At 39.8% G+C, this 26,833-nt stretch overlaps 1 protein-coding gene across 7 annotated transcripts in view; it reads right to left on the bottom strand.

The window, feature by feature from the left end:
• Positions 1 to 22,515, bottom strand: part of ACTN1 (actinin alpha 1) — a 107,870-nt gene extending 85,355 nt beyond the window's left edge. For 5 of the 7 annotated variants that reach the window (XM_007424566.4, XM_007424564.3, XM_088145597.1 and 2 more), the window contains exon 1: positions 22,213 to 22,515. In XM_007424566.4, coding sequence (XP_007424628.1) covers positions 22,213 to 22,317 — 105 coding nt within the window. In that variant the 5' untranslated portion in view covers positions 22,318 to 22,515. The remainder of the gene's footprint in view (positions 1 to 22,212) is intronic. The other 2 variants (XM_007424563.4, XM_025164306.2) reach the window with 1 other exon arrangement.
• Positions 22,516 to 26,833: the final 4,318 nt, after the last annotated feature.

Raw genomic sequence — 26,833 nt, 5'->3', positions numbered from 1 at the left:
ACTGCAGTTAACTCTCTTTACACTGGCAGAAGCACTTGCAGGGAACAGAAGGAGCTGGAATATGTTGGCCAACTCCTGTTCACAGTGTAACTCTAAAGAAGAAAATTAAGTCTGTGTGCAAGGACTGTAATACACTCTTGCCAACCTGCACCAGGGCCCTGATGTTATTTGCAGATTGAAGCATATGTCACATGGCCACCCAGACCGGCATTAAGGCCCTCATCTGAGGATTTTGCAGAGATTCATTTCTTGCTTAACATATTCACTTGGAATTATTATTATTATTATTATTATTATTATTATTATTATTATTATTATTTTATTTTATTCAACCTGGATGCCACCCAACTCCAACTGGCTCTTAGACACTGCAGACTGTTCCTAAAAGGAATATGAAATAACTATTCCTTTCCTATGGACTTGATGTTTGCTCACATAAGTAAATTAAGGCACATATCTTTTAATGTAGGTAGCACCAATGAAACCATCCCCTATAACATAAATAGCAACCCTAGGCAATTTTAGCTGGAACTACTCCAAGTTCTTTTTTTTTTTTTAATGCTGTCTTCAAACTGTCCCAATAAGATCCCTGGCTTTCTATTTAAGAGTAAAAAAAATTAAGCATAGTTGACCTAATCCTGCATTTAATATTTAGATGCAGTTTCAGCCTATTCTCCAAAATACAACCCCGCCCCAAAAGGTTAAACTTAAAAAGGAATCAAACATATTTTAAGATCTGTATTAACATATATTTTAGATATATAAAACACAACCACTAATGAGCTAAGTTGAATTAGGAAAATTATTAAGGTAAGAAATACTCATTTTTCTTAATTACATGAACATGGCCTGCTGTGAGATTTTTTATTTATTTTTTTGGTGCCTTCAAGTCAGTTTTTGACTCCTGGCAAGTGCCTGGACAAGTCCCTTGCAGTTTTCTTGGCAAGATTTTTTTCAGAAGTGGCTTGCCATTGCCTTCTTTCTAGGGCTAAGAAAAGTGACTGCCCAAGGTCACCCAGCTGGCTTTGTGTCTAAGGCGGGACTAGAACTCATGGTCTCCTAGGGTCTAGCCTAGTGCCTTAAACCACTACACACACTGGCTCTGCTGTGAGAATAGACTATTGTATTCTGTGAGTCTGGTCTTTATGCAGCCACGAGAATGCTTGTGGTGAAAGATGGTTTGGCAACAGTTGCAATAAATTCCAATTTCCTAAATAATGGATCAGTTTATCTAAAGATAAACTGCCCTGGTCTTATAATTCAGGGTTCCTCAACCTTGGCAACTTTAAGACGGGTGGACTTCAACTCCCAGAATTCCCCAGCCAGCCTTTCTGGGAGTTGAAGTCCACCCGTCTTAAAGTTGCCAAGGTTGAGGAACTCTGGTCTCTTAGTCCCTGCTAGTTGCTCCATATCAGGTCAGCAAGGCTGAGACAGAGGGGTCTGATTCATATTTGCCAATCTTTCTCTCTCTCAGGACTCTGCTTATCCATTCGCATGAGGCTTTTAAAGAGGCCTACAGGCTATTTTCTTTAAGCTTTTCGTTGAATATATTGCCAGCAGCTATATCCAATTTTAGCTTATGCTTTTTTGGTTGTTCATCCTACTATAATATTTTTTACTGTAAGCAGTAAGCAGTTTTTCAACAGCTTGCCTAAAAGCTAGGGTAGAATTAAAAGCAAAAATGTTTGTATTCCTTCAAACCCATTTCTATAAAGTTCAACTCTTTACATATAAAACAAATTATCCATGAAGTTAAGATCATTCAGGGTGAAGATGAATTTCTTTTTCTCTTCTGTAAGACCGCCATCCTAAATGCAGTGACTTTGAAAATTAAGCTGAAACTAGAAATGGATAGGATGCACTATAAACAGAAGATACAACTACAGAACGCCGCACAAATCTCGATATACTATAACGGCTACAATTATGTTTTAAATATCGTTTTCATTTCTCTTTTTTAAAGACAGGGCTGCTGTTTTGATGCTTATACTGTATGCCACACTGAACTGTAATAAGTTTACTGTTAGCAAACTGGCTTGATCAAATTGTAGTCGGTAAGGTGACAGGAAAAATATGTTACATAAATAATTCTAAAGTTCAGAGACTTCAGAATCCCCATTTGTTCTAACTGCAACACCATACTTCCATTATATATTTAAGTATGTTTATGTACAATATGCCTTGGGTTCTGTACAGTACACAAAGTTCCAGATGAAGGAATGTTGTTTGCCCTATAAGAAATGGTTCCTAAATACATTCCTTAAATTACTTCTCATAATCTTTAAAAGAAAAATCATTAGTAGTATAGATAGCATAGCAAGTATTAATCACCAGTGGGCATATTTTCCTTATTTTTCCAATAATGACCCAATTAGGATACCATGCAAAAAGCAGAAACTGGCATTATAGTTAATTGTTCATCTATTATAACATCCAGTACAGTATTTCCTTCCAGGTCTTCATCTATTCATGAATATATCAGTATGCAAAGGTTTGAAAAGTCAGCTTCTCAAAGCATTGAGGGAAAAATATGACAGAGCACTGAACAAGAACATGGAGGAACTGACCACATCACACTATGACAGAAGAAACATGCAACATTTTAAAGAGATTATGTGGGACCAGGGAATAAGGTTGTATAAACTATGCTAAGCATACAACATCTCTCCTCAAATTGCCTTGTGGAAAACCAAGCAGTTTGTGATACTGTAGTGTAGAAAACTATACAAAAAGGGTCACTTACATTTACTGTTCAGTTCAAATGCAATTATTGGCATGCTGAGATGCAAAGCTTTCTTCTAGCCTTCAGCCATGCAGACTGAAACTGCCTGAAGATCCTTAGACCCTTTAAGAATGGTATCTGGCACAGCTAAAGCCACTGGAAAACCAATCTTTGCCACTTTTTAAAGATTTCAGTTGACTAAAGTTCTTTGCGGAAATTTAACCTCTGCATAACACTAATTCGTAACGTATGCTTTTGTCCTTAGCACAACGTGCAAAGCTGTCCATTAAAGGCTTCATGATATCTGTGAACCAAGCTTACATCTTTTTCCAGTTCAGCTAAATGGACACTCTGGGAACATCTTACAGTTCTGATTAGCTGTTCATATGACATTCAAAGCCAGTAGAGACTTAGCTTGGCTTGATCTGTGCATTTTTACCAAGACTTGACTTTAATCTGATTGACCTCCGCTAAACTGGAACTGACTTACAGTGACCTGATTGATTCAACCTGATCTTCTTGACCAAATCTGCTTTACCTCACCATTAACCTGTCCCTTCCCATGTAGGCTTTAACCCTTGGAAACAGGATATAGATCTGTTCACTTTCCATTAATTAGGACATATGATACAGAGTTTAATTTCTGGACCAAAACCTGGAATTCCTGATAATCTGAAATGTTTTATTTCAAAACCAGTGTTGGGTTCAGTCAAAGGGGGCAGCCCTTTTGAGTTTTTGATGGTCTTTGATGCCTGCAATGCTCTCTCTTCTCAGCCATGTCCTCCAATCTCTAGGCAACACTTTGGTGCTCTGTATAGCATCAAGTCTAGTTTCTGCATGAAATACACCTTTAAAATGTAGCAACCAAATGTGAAAATTACAAATATGTAAAATGAGCTAATTTGCATGCTTTACTGCTGTAGCCAAATTACACTGAGGGAAATGTTTGTTTGTTTGTTTCCCAAGGAAGTATAAGTTTGATTCCTAAAAGATACCAAAATCAAAATGGAGTCTACAGGAGGAGAGCTTTCTTCCTTGCCTTTAATAAATCCCAGCTGGGTTTTCCAATTGCTTCTTCAGTCAGGCCATAGGTCAACACACAAATAAACAAACAATGTACTTCACAACACATGTAGTTTGAAAAATGACATAGTTTTGGTAGCACAACCCACCAGCATTTCAACCCTGCCCTTTTTTCACTCTTAGCCTGCCTGCCTGCCTCCCCGTCACCACCACCTCATTTGTGCCATAGTATTGTTTGTTCAAGTGAAAACACTTGAATTAAATATCCTTCATGATGGCTCCTTCCTGACATTATAATGGATCTTGGACTACATACTGAAAAACAGAAAGAATGAATGAACATACAAGGATTATCAAGTAGCTAAAGAAATGGAAGGATGAGTGAAAGAAGAGGAATAGACTAAGTTTGTCATTATCTCGGCCAATGCTGGAAAAGACAGAAGAAAACATCTGGGGTTTAGCCATGACTGACTGACTGACTCATTGTTATATATTTAGAAGAATAAATATGTTCTTTCTGCCTAGAAATACATACACAGCTCAATGCAGTGCTACATGAATGGACTCAGAAAATGGAATGGGTGCAGGAGAGCAATGGAGCACAAGTAGAAGAATGCCCAAATTCTCTAGAGCAAAACTGGGCAGTGCATAATATGGATTGAGAATTCACTATACTAGATACCTAATTAATGGAAAGACATACCTGCATATAATCCAATAACAATAACATCCAGGAAAATAAGCATTTGTACCTTCTTTTTAAAATTTCATCAACCTAAAGTTGGTTTCAGCATTAACTGTATGACTTCAGAGTATCCTTTGATTATCAAAGATAGGTGAAATCTTTACCAAAATCTGACTACCAAGAATATATTTCTAATGTGCAAGGACAAGTGATAATCATAACTGCTTATCTTTGCATTAATGAATAGAGTGATTAGTTGGTACTACTATGCTATACTAATAGGCAATCAAGGTTGAAAGTATATCTGGTCTTGGTTAGTCACTGTGACCAAATTTGGGCCTAAGTGTAATTCTGCATAATTAATTTATGACAGAGTGTGCATGCCAGTGTTACTTACAAGTTGCACCTGTATCTGGGGATACATCTACTTTGCAGGTTTGATTTACTCCTGATCTAGATATACAGCATTCTTCACTAAAGGAAAGTCAATGTTACCCTCAGACAAAACATGTAATACCACAATGATTTCCAGCCAAAATAATGTAGCTGTCCAAATGTCTTGTTATGTATTCTACTGAACATCATCTACAACATTTGTAATTAGCTCATGAAATGTCAGTTTTAAAAATACCTGTTTGAAAGGACTGTTTAATCAACAGCTGTATACAAAAATGGCAATGGAGTATTAACCTAAATTAAATGACTGTGAGCTAACCCCAGCAATAAACCACTTTCTTTCTATCCTTGCCAATCTATGTATTGGTCATGGTTCGTAAGAGTGTGTCAAGCTAAGGCAGGGTGATGAACTACTTTGTGCCAAGGGCTGTGCTACACCTTTGACTGGTGTACTGGAAGCTGCACTTAAAAGGCAAGTAGGGCAGAGAGAAGAAATGGGTGTGCTCAAGGCAAAACTAAATTTTGATTTAATTTTCATATTTAATTAAAATTAAGTTAACGAAATACAGATAATACAATTACTCATCGTGTGTTGAGTAAGTTTTCTCTCCTGTAACTCTATGAGAAACAGAGAAGTATGCTTCCAACTTATTCATCGAGCTGTAAGTTAATTTCCCATTTTTTGAAAGGGGTAAGCACTTTTCGCATATGTATGCATGAATTTTAATAATAGTTCTTTTAAGTGGGCAAAAAGTACACACTGAAAGAGGTAACACTAAATTGTGTAGTTGAAATGTGAAGCCTGACATCTAAGACTGGTTGCTTTAAACAACCATGCAAACATCAGTGTTGGAACTTTTCAAAAAGACACAGCCTGCATTTGTATGCAATTCTGGTTTTCCACTCTCTTTCAAGAGATACTTTCAGAAATACTAGAATGATACTTTGGTATGTATAAGTGTGGATTACTGACTTAATCCTCCTCTTCTGTCTTTTCAGTGGTGTTTGCTGGGAAGGGTCAAAAAAGCACATGTACAAAAAGGGACAGGGTTTTGATCGTGCTGCTATGAAGACTATTTTGATTACTAATCTAGTATTTTTGAAATTAATATTTTCAAAGAGATTGGAAAACCACAACAACACTCTCAAATTTATGAGAGGCAATTTGAGAATAAATACCCAGTGTGGAAGCAGCCTCTCAACATTTGTGGACCTTGTTGCTGGGTCTAGCTTATAACCCCAAATTGCCAGTTTGACTTGAGTTTGGAAACTATATTATACATAGGCAGATGCAAGTCTTTCCTGGACAGCAATCAATATTAGAGGGTTTAGATAAAAATCATAAGATTCTTAGGACAAACTTTGCTTATAATATGCAAAAACATTCAAGTCCAAAGGGAAAAAAAAAACCAATCTGCAGTAAAGTATCTGTGTGTTTTAGAGGGAGAGGGATGAATAGAAACTATTCATGCAGTACTACGGAGGTACAGTATTCAAGATAGGACTGCAAACACTTCCAAACACAGATACCCAGTATCCTGTCTGCTAGACACTATTTCCTGCCATGGGTCAGGTTTCCCATATAGGGCTATGGCAGAAGTTTGCCCCGCCTCTCTTCGTAAGTGGCAGTATTAATTTTAACACTCTTATTCTACCCTGGTCAGGAGTAGCTGTTTGAAGTATAGTCAATGTAGGAGCCAATAATGTCTAAACTGTTCAAATGTTATGGCACCCTACATAGACATCATAGTAGTTAGCTTTATACTGAAATGTCTTAAACATTATTATATACAATAAAAATCTATAATTATCTACATTGCAAAATGATCAGTATTATTTCAATAAGCCTTGTTAAAGTAGTACGAATATCAGGATGGTTCACCACATGCCATTATCACTTGAACGATGCCACCAGTGCAGATACACAGGCATTCAAACATGATGTCTGCAAGAGAAAAGCTCTCCTGCTCTTCAGAATCCTGGCTTCTATAAAAGCCAACATGCAGACAATCATGTGTGCAAAGGAGTTCCTTGGATATCTGTAAGAGACTAACATCATTTGAGTAACGTCTTCAACAAACAGGGTATATTGGAGATTAATCCTGATTTGGTAACATTTGAAGAGGGCTTTATTTTACTTCAGCAATACTGAGAATTTCCTCTACTGCTGTGCTGAAGCACAGTTGCTGAAATCCTGTTTCCAGAAAACAGCAAGAAAAGGAAAAGGAGAAGGAGCCGCCCTCAACTTTGCCAGCAGTGTGATGTCAGCACCTGGCTTCATACCATGCTGAGTATAACTGGCTCTGTGCCGCCCTTCCACAGCCGGAGAACAGGAAACAGGCAGCCCAGCCACATCCTCATGATAGGCTGCATCCAAGTTGGCACAAGGGAAGAAACATAGCCAGTTTCCTGTTACGTTAACCTGGTTTGGAGCCAATTAAGTACTTTTCTGACATTTTTGTCTGTACTATACAATATAATGCTATACCCCCTGCAATCAGCAGTCTCCTAATAGATTTACTCCCTAGGAAACAGTTCCATCTTCCATTACACAGAGCAGCCAGGACAGTTTTTCCAATAATGCTAACTGGGAAAGGCTGGGAATGACAAGCAGAAGGGAAATTGCTAGGTATTGATGGTGAGTTAGGGAGATTGAGTAGAGGCATCAAGTGCTCTCCAGATGTTTTCAGGCTGCAACTTCAAGTATTCCCAACCAGCATAATCAATGGCTATTCAGAACTTCCTAGCATCTCTTAAAGGCCTTGATTCAAAGAAGGCTGAACTGTGGAGACCATACTAGAACATGAAAGAAAAAGAAGAGGAAAAGAAGAAGAGAAGAAAGAAGATAAAGAAAAAAAGATACACTGTTTGGGACTTGTAAACCCTTGCTTCCATGTTAAACTACATTATACCAGTCATTCAACATTAATTGAGTTGAAATTATCATCCTTCACCCATTCTGCAAGAATCTTCTCTAAACTATGCATAAGACTTAGCTGAAGCAGCTACCATATAATTACTAAAAACAATAAGGGCACATTCTTCCTGTGACAGAAGTATTAGAATTTAGAACTTTCTTTGCCAAGTATTGCATCAAAGGTAAACTCAAGCTTGACTCCTGATGACTACATATCCATATAATTTTCTTGGTAGCAATACAGAACTGATTCATTATTGCCTTCTCCCAGCATTTTTAAAAACTTTCCTGACTCCCTTATAGAGCTGGGCATTCCTGGGGTCTCCCATCCAAATGCTAACAAGGTCACACGTTGTTTAGCTTGCTTTGAAATCATCCAAGAGTGGCTAGGTACTGTCAGCTGTGAATGACATACAAAGATGGGATGGGTGCCATCTATGTCAAGGTGCAAATATAATGCAAAACTCGAACATCCTATCACTGCAGTATCTTGGTGTATGTCAGAGAACTTCTTACAGTAAAGCATGAACTCAACTAAACAGCTAATTGATGCCCAAAACATAAATTGCTGCAAGGCCTTAAAATTGAATTGAATATTTTCCATTAGCTTTCCTGTCATATGTATTTATTTATTTATTTTTACATCCCAGTCTAAACAAGAGCCTTTTCTGACAGGCAGTGGTTTGTGAAGTGTAAGAGAATAGGTATTTCCCCCTCTGCTTTCTTCCAAGCCAACAACATTTCCCACATGACTATAATAGGCAAGTTAGTGAAACTTTCTGACATATTTGCAAGAACATGATAAGACTTAGCTAAAATGAAGAGTGAGATACGCTCCATATCTACTCCAGTGCCTTCAGAAAAAAAGTAGAGGGGGGGTAGTTTAGAAGGAACAAAAAAAGAAGTATAATTATAATTCCTTTTTTTTCAAAGCAACATCCCACTAAAGTTGTTTGTAGAACAGAGCTAAAGGAGGCAAGACATAATCATTATAGTTAGCAGCAACAGAGCCACAATACGGTAATAAATGTATATAGAAAGAGAAAATGTGAGATTATTGGCTAATAGGCTAGGCCAGTCCGAAGGTGCTTTTCCCTCACTCAATTAAAATACACAGAAAAGGAACCAGAAACAAGAATACTACTCTTTGCTAACAGTCTTCATACTTGCAGTTGCAGCATCACTCAGCTGGCAAGTTTTGGTTGCTTCAACATCCAAACTTCCTCTTTGCCTTCCCACACTTGCTGTTTTAGTCCAGACTTTTCCAACCTAGCGCCCTTCAGATTTGTTGGGGCTATAGTTCCCAGAAGGCCCAGCCAATATGGCTGAATACTCCTCAGCTCATATAACCTTCATCCTTTCTAATCAAAGTCTGAATTTTGGTTCTTTTCAATTCAAAGTTCTGTGGCTTGACTCAGATTTTCAGGTTGTTTGATCAAACCAGGTAACAAATCTCTGAAAGCAGTTTTAGTGGATCATTACTAATTACACACCATTTTATCATAAAACGGTCTCCCTAGCTTGGAGGGGAATTAATTTCTTAATTAGTGAGTAACTAATAAAAAGCTCATCAATCTGTGGTGTAAAACCAAAGGGACTCCTATGTCTACCTGCTCTGTTGGTAAGTGGCTCTATTCACGCAACACACTTATCTTGATCAGCTAAAGACTTAGCAGCAGTATTTGCACAAGGTGCAAATTTATTTATTTATTTATTTATTCATTCATTCATTCATTCATTCATTCATTCAGTCAGTCAGTGGTATGGCTTAGCATGTTTTGTGGAACTAGCTTGTTGTGTAAATTTATAGTTTCATCTATTCTGCAGATCCAGTTTATGCATGTTATCTGAATGCTGGAGACTTTTCCTTAGGAAGACTCAAAGGTAGGACCAATGCATCAAACAAATATTTCTAGCAAGGGGGCAACTGAGAATTGCACAATAATGCTTGTGCAAATCAGTAACTAGGAAGAAGATACCACAAGCCAATTCATCTTGTATACTGAAAAGCTCTCAGATGGCAAGAAGATTACCTTGTACTATATTGATTCCTTATCTGACATTTTACATTGTTATCAGTTTTACAACCTCAGAAGCAACTGTACCCAGTACTCAAATTTCCCAGGGGATATGGTTGCTGCAAATGAAATGGAACAACTAAGACAATATGTTAAGATGATCTAATTGGCAGAAAGGCTTGATGCATATACCAAAAATGATTACATTGGATTTTAAAAAATGAGGATTAAGATTAGAATCAGACAGATGTTTTACCCTATCAAAAATGTTTGCCATACTCTACCAAATAATTCTATGATAAAATACAGTGCTGGACTGCAAATAAAGATGCAGTGGGAGTCAATGTTCAATCTTTCTTTACATTTAATAAAAATCTGTATTCCCAAGGCAAAAATTGGTGCAGTTCCTTTTCAATAGCTCCTATGCTCCAGCCAATCTTTTTGAGGCAACGAAGAGAGCCTCATTTCAGAATTCTAATCGTCCTTCTGATCATCATGCAGACATGAACAAATTACAACTCAGCCAACATGGCCAATTTCCTATATCATTATCACTGATCAATCTACCCCCTTGCAGCTTTATATGCAGATCACACAGCTCACAGCACCACCATACTGAGAAAGTTCAAAGGATTAAATAAAAAGGAATCCATAATTTAATGGATTTCTTCTCCAACCTGTCATTTTCCAAATAACCTGGACAAGAGACTCAGAATTCCCAATCAATAAGGCTGTTTGCCACCAAGGTTGGGAATTCTAGGAGTTTAGTCTAAATCTTTTGGTGGGCACAGGATTGGGGGAAGAAAGCTGGTGCAAGGTATTTGTTGCTCCTTAAAAGGGTCAGGAGCATGTAGTACCTGCATCAAAAGGGATTATAGTTTTCACTCTCCAAGTGCCATTATCAACTAAATCTGAATGCTACTTGCACACCAGCATGACTGTCTCTTATTATGAAAAGCAGAATGGAGGCAGGCTAGTACATCAAAAGGCGTTAGTGCTGACACTTTTAAAAGGTACCTAATGCCTCCTATTAGTTTATAAGTTTCATTGCAGAGCATTGTGTTTTATGCTGAGATGCTAGCACTGAAGGAACACTGGTACAATCAGCATGTGAAAAATGGGTCTGACTGGGGGGTTGGGTTTTCTGGCCAATATCTGCAGCTAAACTGAGAAGGAAGCTTGCAGAGTGTGAGATGCATATTTCTGAAGGATAAATTATTTGGGAAGGGACATTGGGAAATTACTACTACCTGGGATGGGAAAGCTCTGTAAGGAAATGTCTGGTGCAATCTAAAGAATGTATCACATGGTAAAGAAGTGATAACTGGGTTTAGTTGCTGCTTAAGCCAGGTGCTAACTTGTCTCTAAGCTCCAGGCTCCAACTTGTCTACTACTGTGCATCCCACACCTGTCTCAGGTGCCACGGAGAAAATCACAAGCAGGGCATTTCAAGAGCAGCTTGCTAGGTGGCATGTGACAAGCGAGGGAAGTTGCTTAAGAAATGAAAACCAACTAACCCTCCCCCCTCCCCATCTCTGAAACTAATTGTCACAATTAATCAATTTCATGATTTGCTTAGCAACCAGGATGTGCAGACTGTTGATCGAACTGAAATTGATCCTGCCTCCCAAGAGACACCATTACAATACCATTTTGAAATGCAAAATATGTATGGGAAATACAGGGAAAGGTTTGGAAATATGCTTCCTGGTTATGCAAAAACTGTATCTAGTGAGTCAACAAGTGAGAGATTGGTTAAAATATATAACAAGTAATCACCTAACAGGCAGCTTGTTCCGGAAATATAAAATTGCAAAATGAGAACATTTTACTTAAACCACTTGTCTTTCTGAGTCCCGCCATCCCCACACACACATCCCAGAGAAAAAAGTCAGTTTATCAGTTTTGAACAGATAATTCTAAAGCTAAAATTATCAGCATCTCCTGAACTGGCTGGATGACAAAGGAGTATCTTACCATGATTGGAGGAACCTTTCAGTTAATCTATTGGAACCGGTGCTGGAGGGGCAGCTATAAACAACACCCCAGGTGACAGATTCTAAACTGCTATAGCTTTTTAGGACTTGTTTACAAGGTAGCAGCTGGGAGGCTACTCAGGCATTTACATTTTAAATAAGAACCATATGGTATCTTAGTGAAGATTTATGGTTTCTGTAGTGATTTGTTTACCCATTCATCCACTTCCCTCAAAGGAAGGGGAGGAACTAGAGAGTAACTTATGCTGAACACCAACGGATGTGGATGTGTTGAAAGGGGACTCATGAAAACATCTTGAGAGAACCAACAGTGAGAGGTTATTTTAAAAGTGTACCAGCAAAAGGCCTATTTATTACACACTGGGAGGGTGTGTCAGCTGTTCCAAGGGATAAAAGGCATTTGGATGCTGCCTGAAGGACCCCCCCCCCTCAATTCTCAGAAGCATAAGCTTACCCAGATTGAGCAAAACAATGTTCTGATTGCAAACAGAAATTAAAAGGCCATTATTTGCTGGCTGTTGTAATACTCAGAGTGTCTCCACAGTGTAATACCTGAGGCATTGTATCATAGTTATAATGACTCAAGATTTGCTCAAGTTATGCATTCCAGTTCTACATAGTTAGCTTTTATATATCAATTACATTTCTGCTTGGTTTTGGCTCAGCACAAAGGTGTCACATTCATTTGCAGCAGAGGGTTGCACTTTTTCTTTTTAGCCTTCAGGGACCATGATAAATGTGACCAGTAACACCCCCAAATGGATAGCTAAACTTACTGGGGTTTTAAAGAGAAAATTATTGACCTGAGATGTTAAGGCGGAAGTTTTTCATCTAATATCCTATCCCTCCAAAATTGCAAAAAATGTTTAAGAAGAACCCAAAAGTTTGATCCAATTCACTTCAGGGGTTCTCTGGAGGCTGCAAATGGAAACCTGGGTTGGGGTAGCAGGCACCTCATGGATTACCTACTTCAGGCTTAGTGTAGTATGTGAATGCAATCTCTATGGCTTGCTAATGTGAATTATGGTTTAGCTCTGGATCCCCAGTATAGTGCCTCCCTCAGCATCTGTCTGCCCCACCCAACTTTTAAAATATTATTTTAAGCATAAATAAAATTAAACAGGCCATGCTGCAATTTCCATTTGCTAGTTCCAGGAATGCCTACAGGCCACTACAGGGTTTTTAATTAACTAATTTTTAACAATTAAAAGAAAAATCGTGGGTGGTGGCTGCCCAGTGCTTTGTTTGGAAATGCTAAAAACAGAAAAGTAAAGATAAGCTGGTGGTAGAAAGCCATCCAAACTGGCTAACAGAGTGGTACAGGCAGTGTGGACAGCATTTTTGCCACTTTTTGTTTTCTGATAAATGTTGTGTGGCTGGGCATGCTCAATATGGAGGTACCCACAACACACCTGCAAAATGTTAAAGATACCCCACGGTCCAAAAGGGCTGGGGACTCCCCACTTTAACAGGATACATGAACAAGGTGAATATGTGAGATCAGGGGGCCCAAGAGGAGATGTTTCTCCATCTTACCCCAGTGTCATGGAATAGCCTCTCCCTGGAAATTAAATTAGCCTTCCAGAAACAAGTTAACATGGAGTTTTTCCAGAAAGTTTTAATACCTCAAATGAGATAGCATGATTTTAAGTGTAATTTAAGTTAAGGTAACTAATGTGTAAATTGCTGCCATTTAAATTTTTGGTTTATTGTTTTAATGATTATGTTTTATGGTGGACATTAAAAACATAATATACAAATATAGTATATCAGTCTCTTTGTATATTGCCAAGAGACTGATAATTGTGGCACTATAAACAATAAATAAATTGATTAATAAAATAATCCATAGTTAGAAAAAGCCATGGCATATAATGATACAAGAACCCACAAATCCTAGTAGACATCATGTAAATCCTACAGTAAAGGCACTTCTCAATACATGAATAATTAAATATATGATATATCTGAAAGTAGAAATTTATAAAATAACAGAGAATCCTATTTGGATTTGCTACAAACTAGGTCATACTAGGTGAAATGAATGGTCTGCTATTGTGAACAATAACACTACATCTGCTTTAACTGATCTATATCACTAAGTAAATTATCTCCATCTACTTATATCAATCCTTCAAGGTAGGCCAGGTCAGGAAACAGATTATAAAAGGACTACTGGAACTCTACTTTATTGTTGTAGCTTAAAGTAACAGAATCTTGAAAGGCTGGCAGTTTCCCTCCACCCACTCTTATACCAAACAGAATCAAAGCAGGGTTATCTTGAATTTCTTTCTTATCCCTTCTTTCCCAGGACTAAGTTGACATTTACTTAACAATTCTTGGATTCCTTCTTCAAGGTTATCTTCCTACTCCTACACAACTTAGGGACTCCAAATCCAGCAAGGGGAGCTAAATATTGCTACAAGTTTACACAAAAGACATGAAGACATGTGCATTTCTTTAGCAGAACAAAAAGAAAATGGGCTTTTTTGAGGCTAGGGTTCCCACAAAATCAGTATTTCTTGGTCACAAATCTATCCAGATTCTACATTCAGACATTATTAATATGGACACTTTAAGGGGACTTCCACTAGACGGAGTGTATAAAAGGCAAATTAGTAGGTGGAGCCAAGGTAGGAATGAGGTGCCAGGCCTGTCTATTAGGGGAAGCTGAGCTCACACAGATGTAGAAATTCCTTCTCCCATCTGTATTTCCGGCCCGCAGGAACAAGTGAAATACAGCAACCCTCTGAAACTTAAAGTATTCATATGAGTATTCTTCTAGAATCCAGTGACTTGTATTCACTTAATCATAATGGCTATAATCCAGAACAATGCATATGACAAGCCACGTTTCACTGCCAATCTTAGTATGATTTTCAGTGTAGCTGTGGTGCAAACACCCACACATATATAAACACAGAGACCAAGTAAATGATATATTTTAAAAGTGGCTTCAACTGCATCTACTATCTCTTGTAAATTAGTACTGTAACTTTGTTGTCTGACTTCACTGCACTTCAGAAACAAAAAAACTCTAGAAAGCTCCCCCTCCCCAAGGCACATGTCCAAGATGTATGAATCAGGATTGCAAGAGATACTTGGTATGTTTGCAAACTCAGGAAAACCTCCCCCATCTGAAAAATGTAACAGAAGCTACTTTTGCTCAACAATAGCTGGTCCCTTTTACTGGGATCCTTGTGGGAATTCACACACACAGACCAGAGTGGTTAAGTGCTGTGTATTTTAAGGCAATAAGTAGGGCACTATGAATTATAAACATCCCATATTCTTTGCCTCCTCTTTACAATATGTGTGTTATGTATGCATTCCTTTTAGGCCTTCCTTAAAAAAAAAACATTAATAGCTTACTCTCATAGCCTGTAAGAGTAAAAATGTTTTTCTTTAAACTCATAGGTTAATGTAGTAACTGGTGGGTAATGTATTTGTGTGCAAGCTGGCCCACAAAGGACTTGCAGGAACACAGAATTAGCATTAACTGTTTTAAACAAATGGATTTCTTTCCGTTCGGACTAATTTATTGTAACCACTTCAAACAAATGATTCCTCAAGGGATCCACACATTCAAGAACATGCAAGCTGGTGTACAGGACAACTTGGGAGGTTGTATATATTATTTCAATGAAAAGGGATAATTATTTTTGTTGTATGGATTACATTACCCATGTTTAGCCAAACCATAAATGAGTTTATCTTCTCCCAAACTCCATAGCACAAGAGACAGCAATTACCCTATTAAAATCCTACAAGGGATATTTTAGCCTAGTGGCTGCTTCTAATACTGTATGTTGAACTACAACTCTCAGAATTCTCATCCAACACAGTCTGCCTGTGGGAAATCTGGGAGTTGTAATACTCCAGCACACTGGGAAGGAAACTCTGCTGTTTATTCTAATAAGATCAAGCAGATCAGCTCAGAAACATGCAAAATGTTTTGGAATTTAAAGAGAAAAGCACATTAATCCCATAACAGAAGCCTCTTGTAAGAAACAGAAGGCTGTACAAAAGTCAAAACTAGGCCTGTTTATCATTCTCCCTTTTTTTCTTTAAATACTGATGCTAGAAGAAGCTTTTTAAAGATTCAATATATACACAGTTTCTTATGCAAATACTTCTCATGTGGAAAAATCATACTTTTTCAGGAACTCACACTGAACAACTCTTTCAAATATTACAGATCTTCCATTTCCAGGATCCTACATAGAGCTCTGTAGCCCTTTTCATATAACTATGGGGGTAAGAAAGCAAGCAGGCCTTGCTTTTCAGAGAAAACAATCACATCTCTAAAGTTCATTATTTTCATTATTTGTCCTGCAAAGACCCTTCAAAAGACAATTAATGAAATTTGGTTAGCTTCTGTCTGCATATTCTGGGAATAGGAAGCAAACAATTAATCCAATAGGTGGGAAGCCATAAATGCAGGAGTCCAAAATTATGTCCCTCCCTATTGAAATGCAAAGCTATGGGACTTCTCAGGGTATACTGATAAATCAAATCTCTGCTTCTTATTTATGGCTAAAAGTGCTGAACAAATAGTGGACTGAATCTAATGCTGACCAGGTAGATTCTATTCAAGGGGGAGGGTTCTTGCCTCTACCTCTCCTCTGTACCATACCCAAACTGATTGACATACTTATTACATGCATATCTTCTGTTTCTTCTTCGAGGAACACAAGCTGGCATGCATGTTTCCCCTTCTACCAATTATCCTTGTGACAACCTTGTGATGCAGGTAGCTTAGGTTGAAAGATAATGACCAGTCCCAAAGCTGGCCCAAGCAGATATCTGAAGTTAGGTTTCCACCTTTTTAATCCTCTCATCTAGCTCTCCCAACCCCCAACTTGTGGAGCAAAGCAGACCTGGTAGAGCAGGGTAGACCCGTGATAGGGGAAAAGAGGAACTCCATTCCTAATTCTGCCAATGCATATGCAGTTTCATCAGCAGAAGGACATCATTGCTTACACCCAGTTATGTGAGAGGCAAAAAGTTTCCTTGTTATCAAATATGCTTCGTCAGTTCTGTCAGATATGAATGAGTGACATTTTCAGCTATAACTTACAACTACATAATAACAATAAACATTTCTGAAGAAATATTTATCTTTACTTCATCCTGCTCAGTCCGTAAGGGAGGTCTCACTGTAAATATTGTTGCCTTTAGAAAGAAGACAGGTGTGACCAGTCAGGCTTTTACTTGGGGGAAGAGTCTTTCCATATTCCATTGGTGTTTATGTTTCTAGCTATTCAGCACCAGGTAAAAATTTACTTCCTGAGCTTTAACCAATAATTTACTTTAATTCATACTTTTGTTTTGCTGCTTTTATTGTACTATTTAGCATTCTATGGTAATGCAAAATGTTGATTTTCTTCTCTTTTGTTAGCTCCCTTTAGAAGCATCTACTGAAAAGTAAAATAAAACGTCATTTAAAAAATAAAGGCTGAGATGGGAATTGCACTTGAAAATGTACTACAGATGATCTTGTTCCATTCTGTCTTAATTTTATGGGAACAGCAATACCAAACGGTACAGGGAGTCCCCAGGTTAAGAATGCCTGGTTTAAGGATGACCTATAGTTAAGAACAGAGCCTATCACTGCAAAATTCGAGTTTAATACACAATGGTTTGAGTTCATTAAACAATACTACTTATACAGTATTATACAATAATCCTGTTCCAGCTTACATACAAATTTGACTTAAGGACAGACCGTGGGAATGGAGTTCGTTCTTAAACTGGGGACTACCTGTATTCAGAGTTTCAAATCTCCACTCAAGAATTCACAAGGTGACTTTGGGCCAATCACTGCCTCTTAGTCAACCTACTTCACAAGACTGGCGTTGGGATAAAATTAGGACAGGCCTTCGTGTCATCACCTTGAGCTTTCAGAGAAAAAGCAGAATATAAATATGAGGAATAAATAAATTAGAATAGGCCTATCTTCTAATTGAAGGCATTCTATATGCAAAGACTGTTCACATTATACAGTTGGTCATGAGAGTGGTTAGTGTGTTGTGCTAACATCACTCAGCTATGAAGTTATGCAGAGCTGTGCTTTGGTTATGTCCTCCCCTTATGAGCTGCACCTACACAGGCTACTCAATCTTTGAAGAAAGAGAGGTGGGGCCATAGAGGGGTTGGAAAATCCAGATGCACCATTATAGAACTCACTGCTCAAATTCTGCAGTGATTGAACATGCCTCCCTAACACTGATTGGCTGTAAGCATCAACTAATTCACAACTTGCACACATGTGCATGCACGCACACACAAGTTTTTGCCAAGCTGCTTACAGTCACTCTTCCTTCAAGTAGCAATGATTTCAAATGAGAAGAATCCCTCGGTGCAGCCTCTTGTGCTTCTGTTTGCCCACATACCACGAGCTCTCAACTGTAAATAAACCATGCTACAAACCATGCTAAGTGATGAAAGCACTTGTGTTCCTGGCCTGATATTTGCTACCCTATTTTTCAAGGCCTACCAAGTTTCACTGGGCGTCCTGGACAACAGACTATTTGTATGTGTTCCTCTGGTTCACTTTCCTTCCCTCACTGGGGGTGTCTTATGGACATCCCCAGTGGGGACTGAGGGCTGGGAAGAGCTGTCTTCCTTTCTATGTCATCAACGGCGTTCTTGTCTAAGCTTTTAACAGGTTTCTGAGCGGGGAATCCACCTGTCTGCAACATTTCAGAACAACTATGTCTTCCCTCTGGATTGGTGCTTGGCCCCAAAATACCTTTTGGAGACTGACTCCTTCACGAGCCTGTTTTCCTTCTCAAGGGCTAATGGGTGGGTGGTGGTGAGGACTGAGGCAGATAGTAGCTGAGAGGCTTTTCAGCACTCCTTGTAGCTTGCCTTCAGAGGCTGTATTGGGGCTGTATTGTATTGAGTGATGTTGGGTAGAGATTGACAAAACAGATGTTGCTGGAAGCGACCGTGACAGCAGGGACAAGCAGCCAGACTGAGTAGATGTTGAAAGGCTTTGTGTGAATTAGGCTTGGATCACAGCCCATTTTTTCCCTCTGCCTTTTTTTCCCCCTCTCATTCCTTCTGCAACATTGCTACCTGCCTGATCAACTGGGAAGGGGCCTGTCATGTCAGGAAGACTTGCCAGGATACTGACCTAGAGCAAGGATTCATGTATGTCCTGGAGAAAGTGGGCAAAGGCTCTCTATTCCCCAAATAGTGACCTCTGGTCCTGTTAACATAAGTATGTGCTCTTAGAATGACCAATATGGAGATCTGACTGGGTTAACGGCTGACTGGGTTGTACAAACAGAGCCAAGAATCATAACTGAGAGCAGATGAAATAAATCTATATTCTATTAAGGAAAAGGAAAGACCATTTAGGACAGAATATAGTCACTTACTGCTACATGTAGAACTTCAAAATTAGTGCAGGGTCTCTCAAATTTACAAAAATCAGCTCTGCCTTCAAACATTTATCTTCTTTGGCCCCTTCCCAAACCCACCATCCCCCTCACTTCTTTCTCAACTGCCAATCTAGCTTGGGCTGTTTACTGTCTTCTTACATCTCTCTCTACTATCACTACTCTATGTTATTCAGCTGCTACCTCAAAGTCACCATATAAGCATCAATAAGAGACCATAAGGGAGCTGTTCCTCTCCCCTCCCCACAAATGAGGTCAGGAGGTCTCCAGTGCATGGCTGAAGTTTTGGGTTGGAGGGAGATTTACAGAGAACATCAGTATAGTTCTAGACATTAGAAGTGCATCTAAGTTGTTTGAACAATTTAGGGAAATGCCTACCTCAAATGTTAGGAAAAGGCAGAAACAAAATGTTAAGCAACTTTCTATCATGGGTTTTCCAAAATAATTCCAAATTCTTTGCCATATAAGATAATTCTATTTGAGCATTTCTTTTTAAATGTATTTAGGACTGCAGACCTCTTGTGTCTTATTTGTGCAGTATTTTTCAATATATAGGCTTATCTCCCCATTAAGAGTGATAAATGAAGTCCTGTCACCTTAGAAACTCCTCTATTTTAATCATAAGTCTCATAATATTTAATTTTTCGAAATATTTTTTTAAAATTCTCTTTGTTTACTGCTATTTTTTTTTGTAAATTCCATTTAGAAGGTAGGGTGTTATTATTTATTAAAGAAAATAAAATTATGACAGTGAGGGACAAATTCTTTTTCTCTTCTTATGCAAGCATGGTCCATAGCATTTCTCACGTTATTCCACAGTTCACTAGTTGGCACACTAAAATCAGATCTGACAGTAAGTCTTTATGATTGCTATATAACTGCTTGGACCTGCAGTTTAACATTCTTGCCACATGGATAAGGAATTAAATTTCCAATCTTCTGTTCATTGTCCTTTTAAATTCCTGCATTACAAACCTTTTTCACCATAAATACTCTTGTTCTTAGGGGTTTATTCCTCCTGCTTTCATTGTCTCTATGGAGCTTTGTCAGGCCAGGAGGCACATCCTACTAAGGGGAGTTTTTACTCATTTTGCTTCCACTGAAAACACATCATTTAAAGAATCTATCCCTCCCTTTTATCATTAGACAAGGGGAATAACAGATTACTCTTTAATTACTATGTTTTTCCAAGTAGGACATTTCCACCTCCATTCAGAGCTCCTTATAATGAAAGCTTTCTTTTAAAATAGTGGGGAAAGGTATTCCTTTCATGCACAAGCCAACCTTCGCCCCCCTCCCTCCAGTTCTCTTATATGGCAAAATGGATATAAAACTCAAGTCTGACAGAAAAAGGCCCTTCCCTCTGCTGACCTTGATGTGCCACATTGCTAGGAGGCAACTGTGCCAAATCTCCCCCCCCCCCCCGCTTTTCTAATTGCACTTCACTGACAAATGACTAAAGGGAAGTGTTTAAGTGTTTAGGATTCCAGAGTGAGCTAATACAGGATGTCTTTGGTTATTGGTGAGGGGGGGATGGAAAAGAAGAAGGCAGCACGCCTCCTAACCTCCCTCCTCCGCCTCCTTAAATTTAAAAATGGGCGAATGTTACCATTTTTGGACATGAGTTTTGCACAAGCCCAGCCCTAAACCGCACCATTCAAAACTGATCCCGCTGGTGAAGGACTATCTCTGGGGCCGGCAGAGGAGGGAGGGCGAGCATGGGTGCTCCTCGGACCTGGCTCCAGCAAACCGGGGCCATGCGGTCCATCAGCCTCGGCATCCTTGCTCCCAGGGATGTGCCCAGGCCGGTTTTCGGAAGAACTAGAGACCAAATTCCTAAGGGTGACCTGCATTCCCAGGGGTTTTGGGAAGGGGGCGAGTGACTTGCTACAACTCTACTTTCGCTTTATCTCTTTCTGCCTGTTCTTTACACCTCGGGTCGGTTTTCAATTCCTCCAGCAGTGGAGGAAAAAGTGTTGCCATTTCGAATGACACTTTGTGGCAAGGGCACGCGTTAGTTGCGCCCCTTCCTCGCTCCTGGGCAGAAGCCCAGCCTCAAAGAGCTCGGGAAGCGGCGGCGGCAGGGGCAGGGCGCGTGAACGGCAGCCACTTCCCTCTTCCGACAGCCCCTCCGGGAAGGTGACTGTTGTCGGTTGCATTGCGAAACGCCGGAGGGGCCAGCAGAGCCAGCCAGTCTCCCGACGTTAGCAGGGGAAACATCTGTTGCTTCAGCGAAAGGAAGGCAACTTCGGAGCGGCCGCTGGTTCGGGCAGGCAACGGCTTCCACTGACCCTTCCCCCTACGATTTCCTGATAGATCGTATTATTTCAGCAACATCTCCCCCGCGGCACCCCGCCTCTCCCGTGCACGTCACCTCCGCTCCCTTCTCCGGCAGCCTAATGCCTGCATTTAGGAACAGGAATGTTAAAAAATCGTATTTTTTTAAAAGACGACGATGCAGGTTCTGCACGAGCCAGTCCTGATCGCACAACAACGCTTTATTCCTAAAGATAATTATCATCGCCTATTGTACCGAGTCAGCGTCCTAACTTCAGTCGAGGCTCCGCAATTACCTTTCTCCCCACCCCCGCTCCCAATAAAGGGGAATTGGTGGTTATCATTAGCATTCTCCCACGCCTGACCTTACCTTCGTGCCCAGCAGACCACGCGGAGAGAGAACAGCAGGTCTCCCGTGGATACAAATTCCCAGAGTGGCCACCCCCCATTCCCGTCCCCCACAAGCAAGCGGAGAGAAGCAAAATAACGCTACACTGATTACACACGGACTTCCACCGCGAGGGCAACGCCAGTGGGGTCGGGGTTCCTACAGGCAATCTGCACGACCAGCAGCGGCTCCACAGCGTGAAAGCTCGGTGGGAAAAGGCGGGCGCGGGGAAAAGACGGCCAGGGAGCATGTGCGCCCGCCCGCTCCGGAATCTCGTCCGCACGGTTTCCAAGCACGCTCTTCGGAGGGAATTCTCCTGCAGCCCCCAGCAAGGCGTCCTTCCCACCCCCGGGAACGCGAAAAAGGAAATGCAGGTCTACCTTCCTCTGCTGCTTCTCCCAAGCTGGATCCAAGAGGAGGTCCCTGTCCCAGTCTTCCTCCGGCTGCATATAGTCATTGGTTTGCTGGGAATCATAGTGATCCATCCCTGCGAGGCTGCTGTCCTTCGCGCTCGTTTCTGAGGCTGCTGCCGGTGCTGCCGCCGCGGCTTCTTCCCTCCCCCTCCTCCTCTTCGGCGCTGCTAGGCTCGAAAGCTCCCTGCCGAGGCGCAGCTACCACACAGCAGAGGCAGACCGAGAGCGAAGAAGGCAGCTCCCTCCGCCAGATCGCAATCTAAGCTTTGCACACCCCGAGCAGGGAGGGGGAGCAGGAGACAGCATTCAGTCCTGCCTCCTGATTGATCTCATTGGCCAGACGGAGTTGCCCAAAGTTCGCTTTCGAGGGCCACTGGGACCCCCATTGCATCTCTCGAGTGTCAATCGCAACTTGCGGCAGCTCCTATAGGTTGATTTAAGAGCGCGCCCCCCGCCGCCTTCCCCTTATAACACATGTGACGTCTGAATTATTTCATCTGTTCAGCAGGAAAGGAGGGTGAGCTTTCCTTCTGAGCAGTGTTCTGCGGGAGTTGCAGGACTCTTGGTTGGACAAGATACTTTTGGACGAGATCCGTGGTGTGCAATGCAAGGGGTTTTTAGGAAATCAGTGGGATTGCTTATCTCTTCCTTACTCTTGCACTAAGCAGGGAGGATCAACAATCAAGTTAGCCCGAAATCCCGAAAGTTCAGTGTCCAAGAAACAAGTTGAAAAACGACGTTCTCCTCCTCCTGTTTAACGCTTCTTGATTCAGCCCTATTTCCGTGTGCATTTGGTTGACAGGCAGGGATTTGAGTTTGGTTCCTCCTCACGTTTCTAAGGAGAGTTCTAGAAATATAAATAAATAAAGGAATCCGTGAATTAAGGGAGGAGAGAGAGTCAGCACCTTTGATAACATTTGCACTGAAGTAGCAACAGTTAGCAAAATGTTTGAGTTAAGTGTGTTCCACTAAAGCGTAAACCTTATAAAATGGACAATCAGCCACTCCTTCAGCAGGTCCAAAAGTTAGGACCAAGTTGTAAATTTGTGTGTGACTAAAGGGGAAAAGTATTAAACGTGGAAGGGGGAAATAATAATTTCAACTGTATTTAATTAACTTTAGTTTTAGTCTGAACCATACCTGTTTGTTTGGTCATATACACTTTTGAAGAGTGGTTCAACTCTTCAAAAGTGCAAAAGGACACAGAAAATTGCACAACAATGTTGTAAAAAAACCCAAAACATATTTTTTTTAAGGATTATATCAACACTTCAGAATAGTTTCCCTTCCTTTAAAGGAAGTCAAATTTTTCTAAAAGTGTGTGACCTAACATTCCATGATGATTTCATGATGGTTTTCCATCAAGATGACATGTCAATATTGCTAAAGCAAGCACCTTGTTGAATCAGATTAAATCTCTGGTTCTCCAAAGGTTAGGTTTCAACTTCCATTTTCATCCTTGGCCACTGGCCAGGCTGACTGAGGTGAATAAATTAGTCCAGTAACATTTGAGAGACCATGGATTTTTTGCCTCTGGGTAGCTCCAAGAGCAGTCAGTCACAACCAAAGCCCTGAAAATTACTTTGTTCTTTATGTCCAACATCTGGGTCTTGGACATCTGTTGGCTGGGTTTATGCAACATGGACACTCCAGTCATCCCCTCTCCCACTTCACAGACTAATCTTCATGCATCAGCAACACACAACATGGGAAGACTATTTTTATAGTCCTGCCAGACAGCACAAAGAATATTGGAATGAATTAAAAAAGAAATGGTAGTATGATTGACCCCACCCCACTGCTACCCCCACTTTTTCTGCCATTCCTGCCTTCCCCACCTGTGGTTGCAAGGAGGCAGAATGGGGACAGAGAAAATATAGGGGCTCTCTAAGATGTTGTTCCGGTCTTGGAATAGATAAGGGTTAGCTAACTGTCCCCAGACAGTTGTTTGCGTGGCAAGATTGACTAGGGGGAGCAGATATGACTCAGTAAAGTATATTGTGCAAATGGGGTTGCTGGACATTCTTATTATTTACCATAACTAATGCTGACCAAAGGATCTGTTGCCCATTGAAATGAGTACTTTAAACAAATTGATAACAATCATCCAAGGACTAAATTCCACAAGCACTTCCTTTGGATTTATCCTTCAGTTTGTTTGTCCAGCTCCAAATCAGTTCTGTATTGTTGCTAAAGTGTCCTTGTTTCTATCTCTCCATACCACTGTTTCTCACAATATGACTCTTTATCCCAGTTAGAAAAACTGACAGCATTCACACAATATTCTGCATTTCTCACTTTACTATTGGGGTCCAATAACTAAAAAAAAAGATCAGATTATGGATAAGAGATCTCTTACACAGAGCTGTAAGTTGATTAAAACATGCATATACACCATTTTCGCTTTTGTTTGGGTAAAATAATTGAGGGAAATAAGGAGTTAAGATTTGGAGCACGATCTATATCCTAGTGTTTGACTTGGAAAACTGTTAAAACCTAAAAATGATTAACAGGAGAACTCATCATGTAGAAAATTACAGGGTTTTCATGTTTTTACAGGGATAGGTAATTTGCAGGAATGTCCCTGTGAGGTACAAAGTCAATTAATTCAGTCTACATGATCTCAGGAAGACTGTAATTATTAAGGCACTTCCACATCTCTGCATTTTCACAACCCAATTGTCTACAAAATAGTTTGAAACCAAAAACCATAACCATCGTCATTTAATGCCAGCCCTGAAGCACAGAGAACACACAAAAAAACATCAGAAGGCCATCAAGGCTAACTTTCTTTCTCTCCAGTTGACCAGCAGGAAGATTCAAAGAACCTCATTTAGTGAGTGTCTTGCTCCCAAGTTATCACCAGTCATGAAGGAACAAAAATCCCACTCCATACAAATGGATAGTACCCACTCCTCCTGTCTTCCTCATCTTTGCCCAATCTTCTCACATTGGTTGTCCACTCAGTTTTCAAACTAAAATGCAAGATATATATTCTTAATGTATTGGCCAGAGCAGATAATATCACAACAGACAAAATATATAACTTCCTCTCATAACAGCTTTTAAATAGCTCTGATATGTATGATGCTACTATCTGAAGGAACAATAGGAAAGCAATAGGGAGCAAAATATTGGGTTCTAAACTGCATTTAGCTTTGAAGTTGGACTAATTACTGTCTCTCTACTATCTACAAATATACAGATTGGCTGAGAAATTGCTGTAGAAGTTGTATTACCACCTTCTAATGAAAATGAATGTATCTATTCCTTTCCAAGAGTGAGAATAGAGAAAAACCACTTCTACCAATTGGTAGAACTCAACAATCACCATGTTGAATGACTGGTTTATTACTAGCTTGTAACATCATAGTCCATACCCAGAGCAGTTTTGTATTCTAGACAGAGTTCCCCTCAAAAAAAAAAAAAAAAAAGTTTACTGCAAAGGTGGGTGGAATGTAATTTTGGACGCAGATGAAAGAATAAGTGACAATTGAACTCAATCAAAGGAAGTCTGTCATTAAACCCTCAAAGCTGAGAAAGCCAGCCAATCAGCATAACAACTGCTGTTTGCTGTTGTTGTATTGGGAACATAAAAGTAATGTATTTCATAGAGTTGTGAGAACAAAGTGGGAAGGAAAAATGTCCCTTAATGCTGTAGGAACTATAGGTAGAAGGTCTATCTACTGAAGATCACTGTATGACTCTAATGAGGACTTGATGTACACAAAGCTTTTTTTAAAAAAAAGCTGGATATAATACAAATATTCTACCTGTTTCTCATTGCCATTCCTGAAGTTCAGAGATGGTGAACTTGCTCCCTCTGGGCAGTGTGACACCCTTCCATTTTTACAGACTTCAGAGGCTCTTGGGATCACACTACTAAAAATCAGCAGCAAATCTGTGGAGGTCTTGGTGATGTTACTTTTTATTTTATTTGATAATTTATTAAGTGTATACTGTACATGCACCAAGTTACTGTAACCACTCAGCAAATTTCCTTTTAAAAAAGGATGACACTGGTAACATCACTTCTGGAAGCAGAAAATGGGGGAGAAAATGAAAGTGGCTCCTTAACAAAAAAAATTGCTGATCCCTATATAGTTGATTAACTAAGCGAACATTCATTTGGAGAATCTGAATTACATGCAAGGAATACTATCTCACTTCAAAAACATGTATCTCTCAATCCTGCATTAATGGTCATTTTGATCAGCTTTAAATAAAAAACACTGCCTCAGGACTTGTAGATTCCACTGTGGTCACTTTCAGTTACAGAAAGGCATCAGAAATCAAGCAGCCTGGGGCTGAAGCCATTCATTGTGATAAGATTAAATTTGGTCTGTAAGTACTTTGGACTAAAAAAAAATTCTACTTTGCTTTCCTGAACAGCTGTTTCTTCTTCTGGATGGAAGATGATTTTAGGTTCATAGAATGCAATAGATTTTCCCCCCCTCTTCATATCTGGGGGGGAAATGGCAAATTAGAGCTGTTGCACAGAAACCTCTAGTCTGGTAAGGTAATATAATATGTGTTCTTGGGTCTTCCCTTTGAAGCGTTTAATTTGAGGAGGTATTGTTGTAATAGA

This window comes from Python bivittatus, unplaced genomic scaffold (genome assembly GCF_059951505.1).
Source record: "Python bivittatus isolate LINGU-HERP-01145 unplaced genomic scaffold, Pbiv_v1 ctg000480_np1212, whole genome shotgun sequence".
Lineage (NCBI taxonomy): Eukaryota > Metazoa > Chordata > Lepidosauria > Squamata > Pythonidae > Python > Python bivittatus.
The sequence above is the reverse complement of the archived record's forward strand: the minus strand, read 5'-3'. Positions and strand labels throughout refer to the sequence as shown.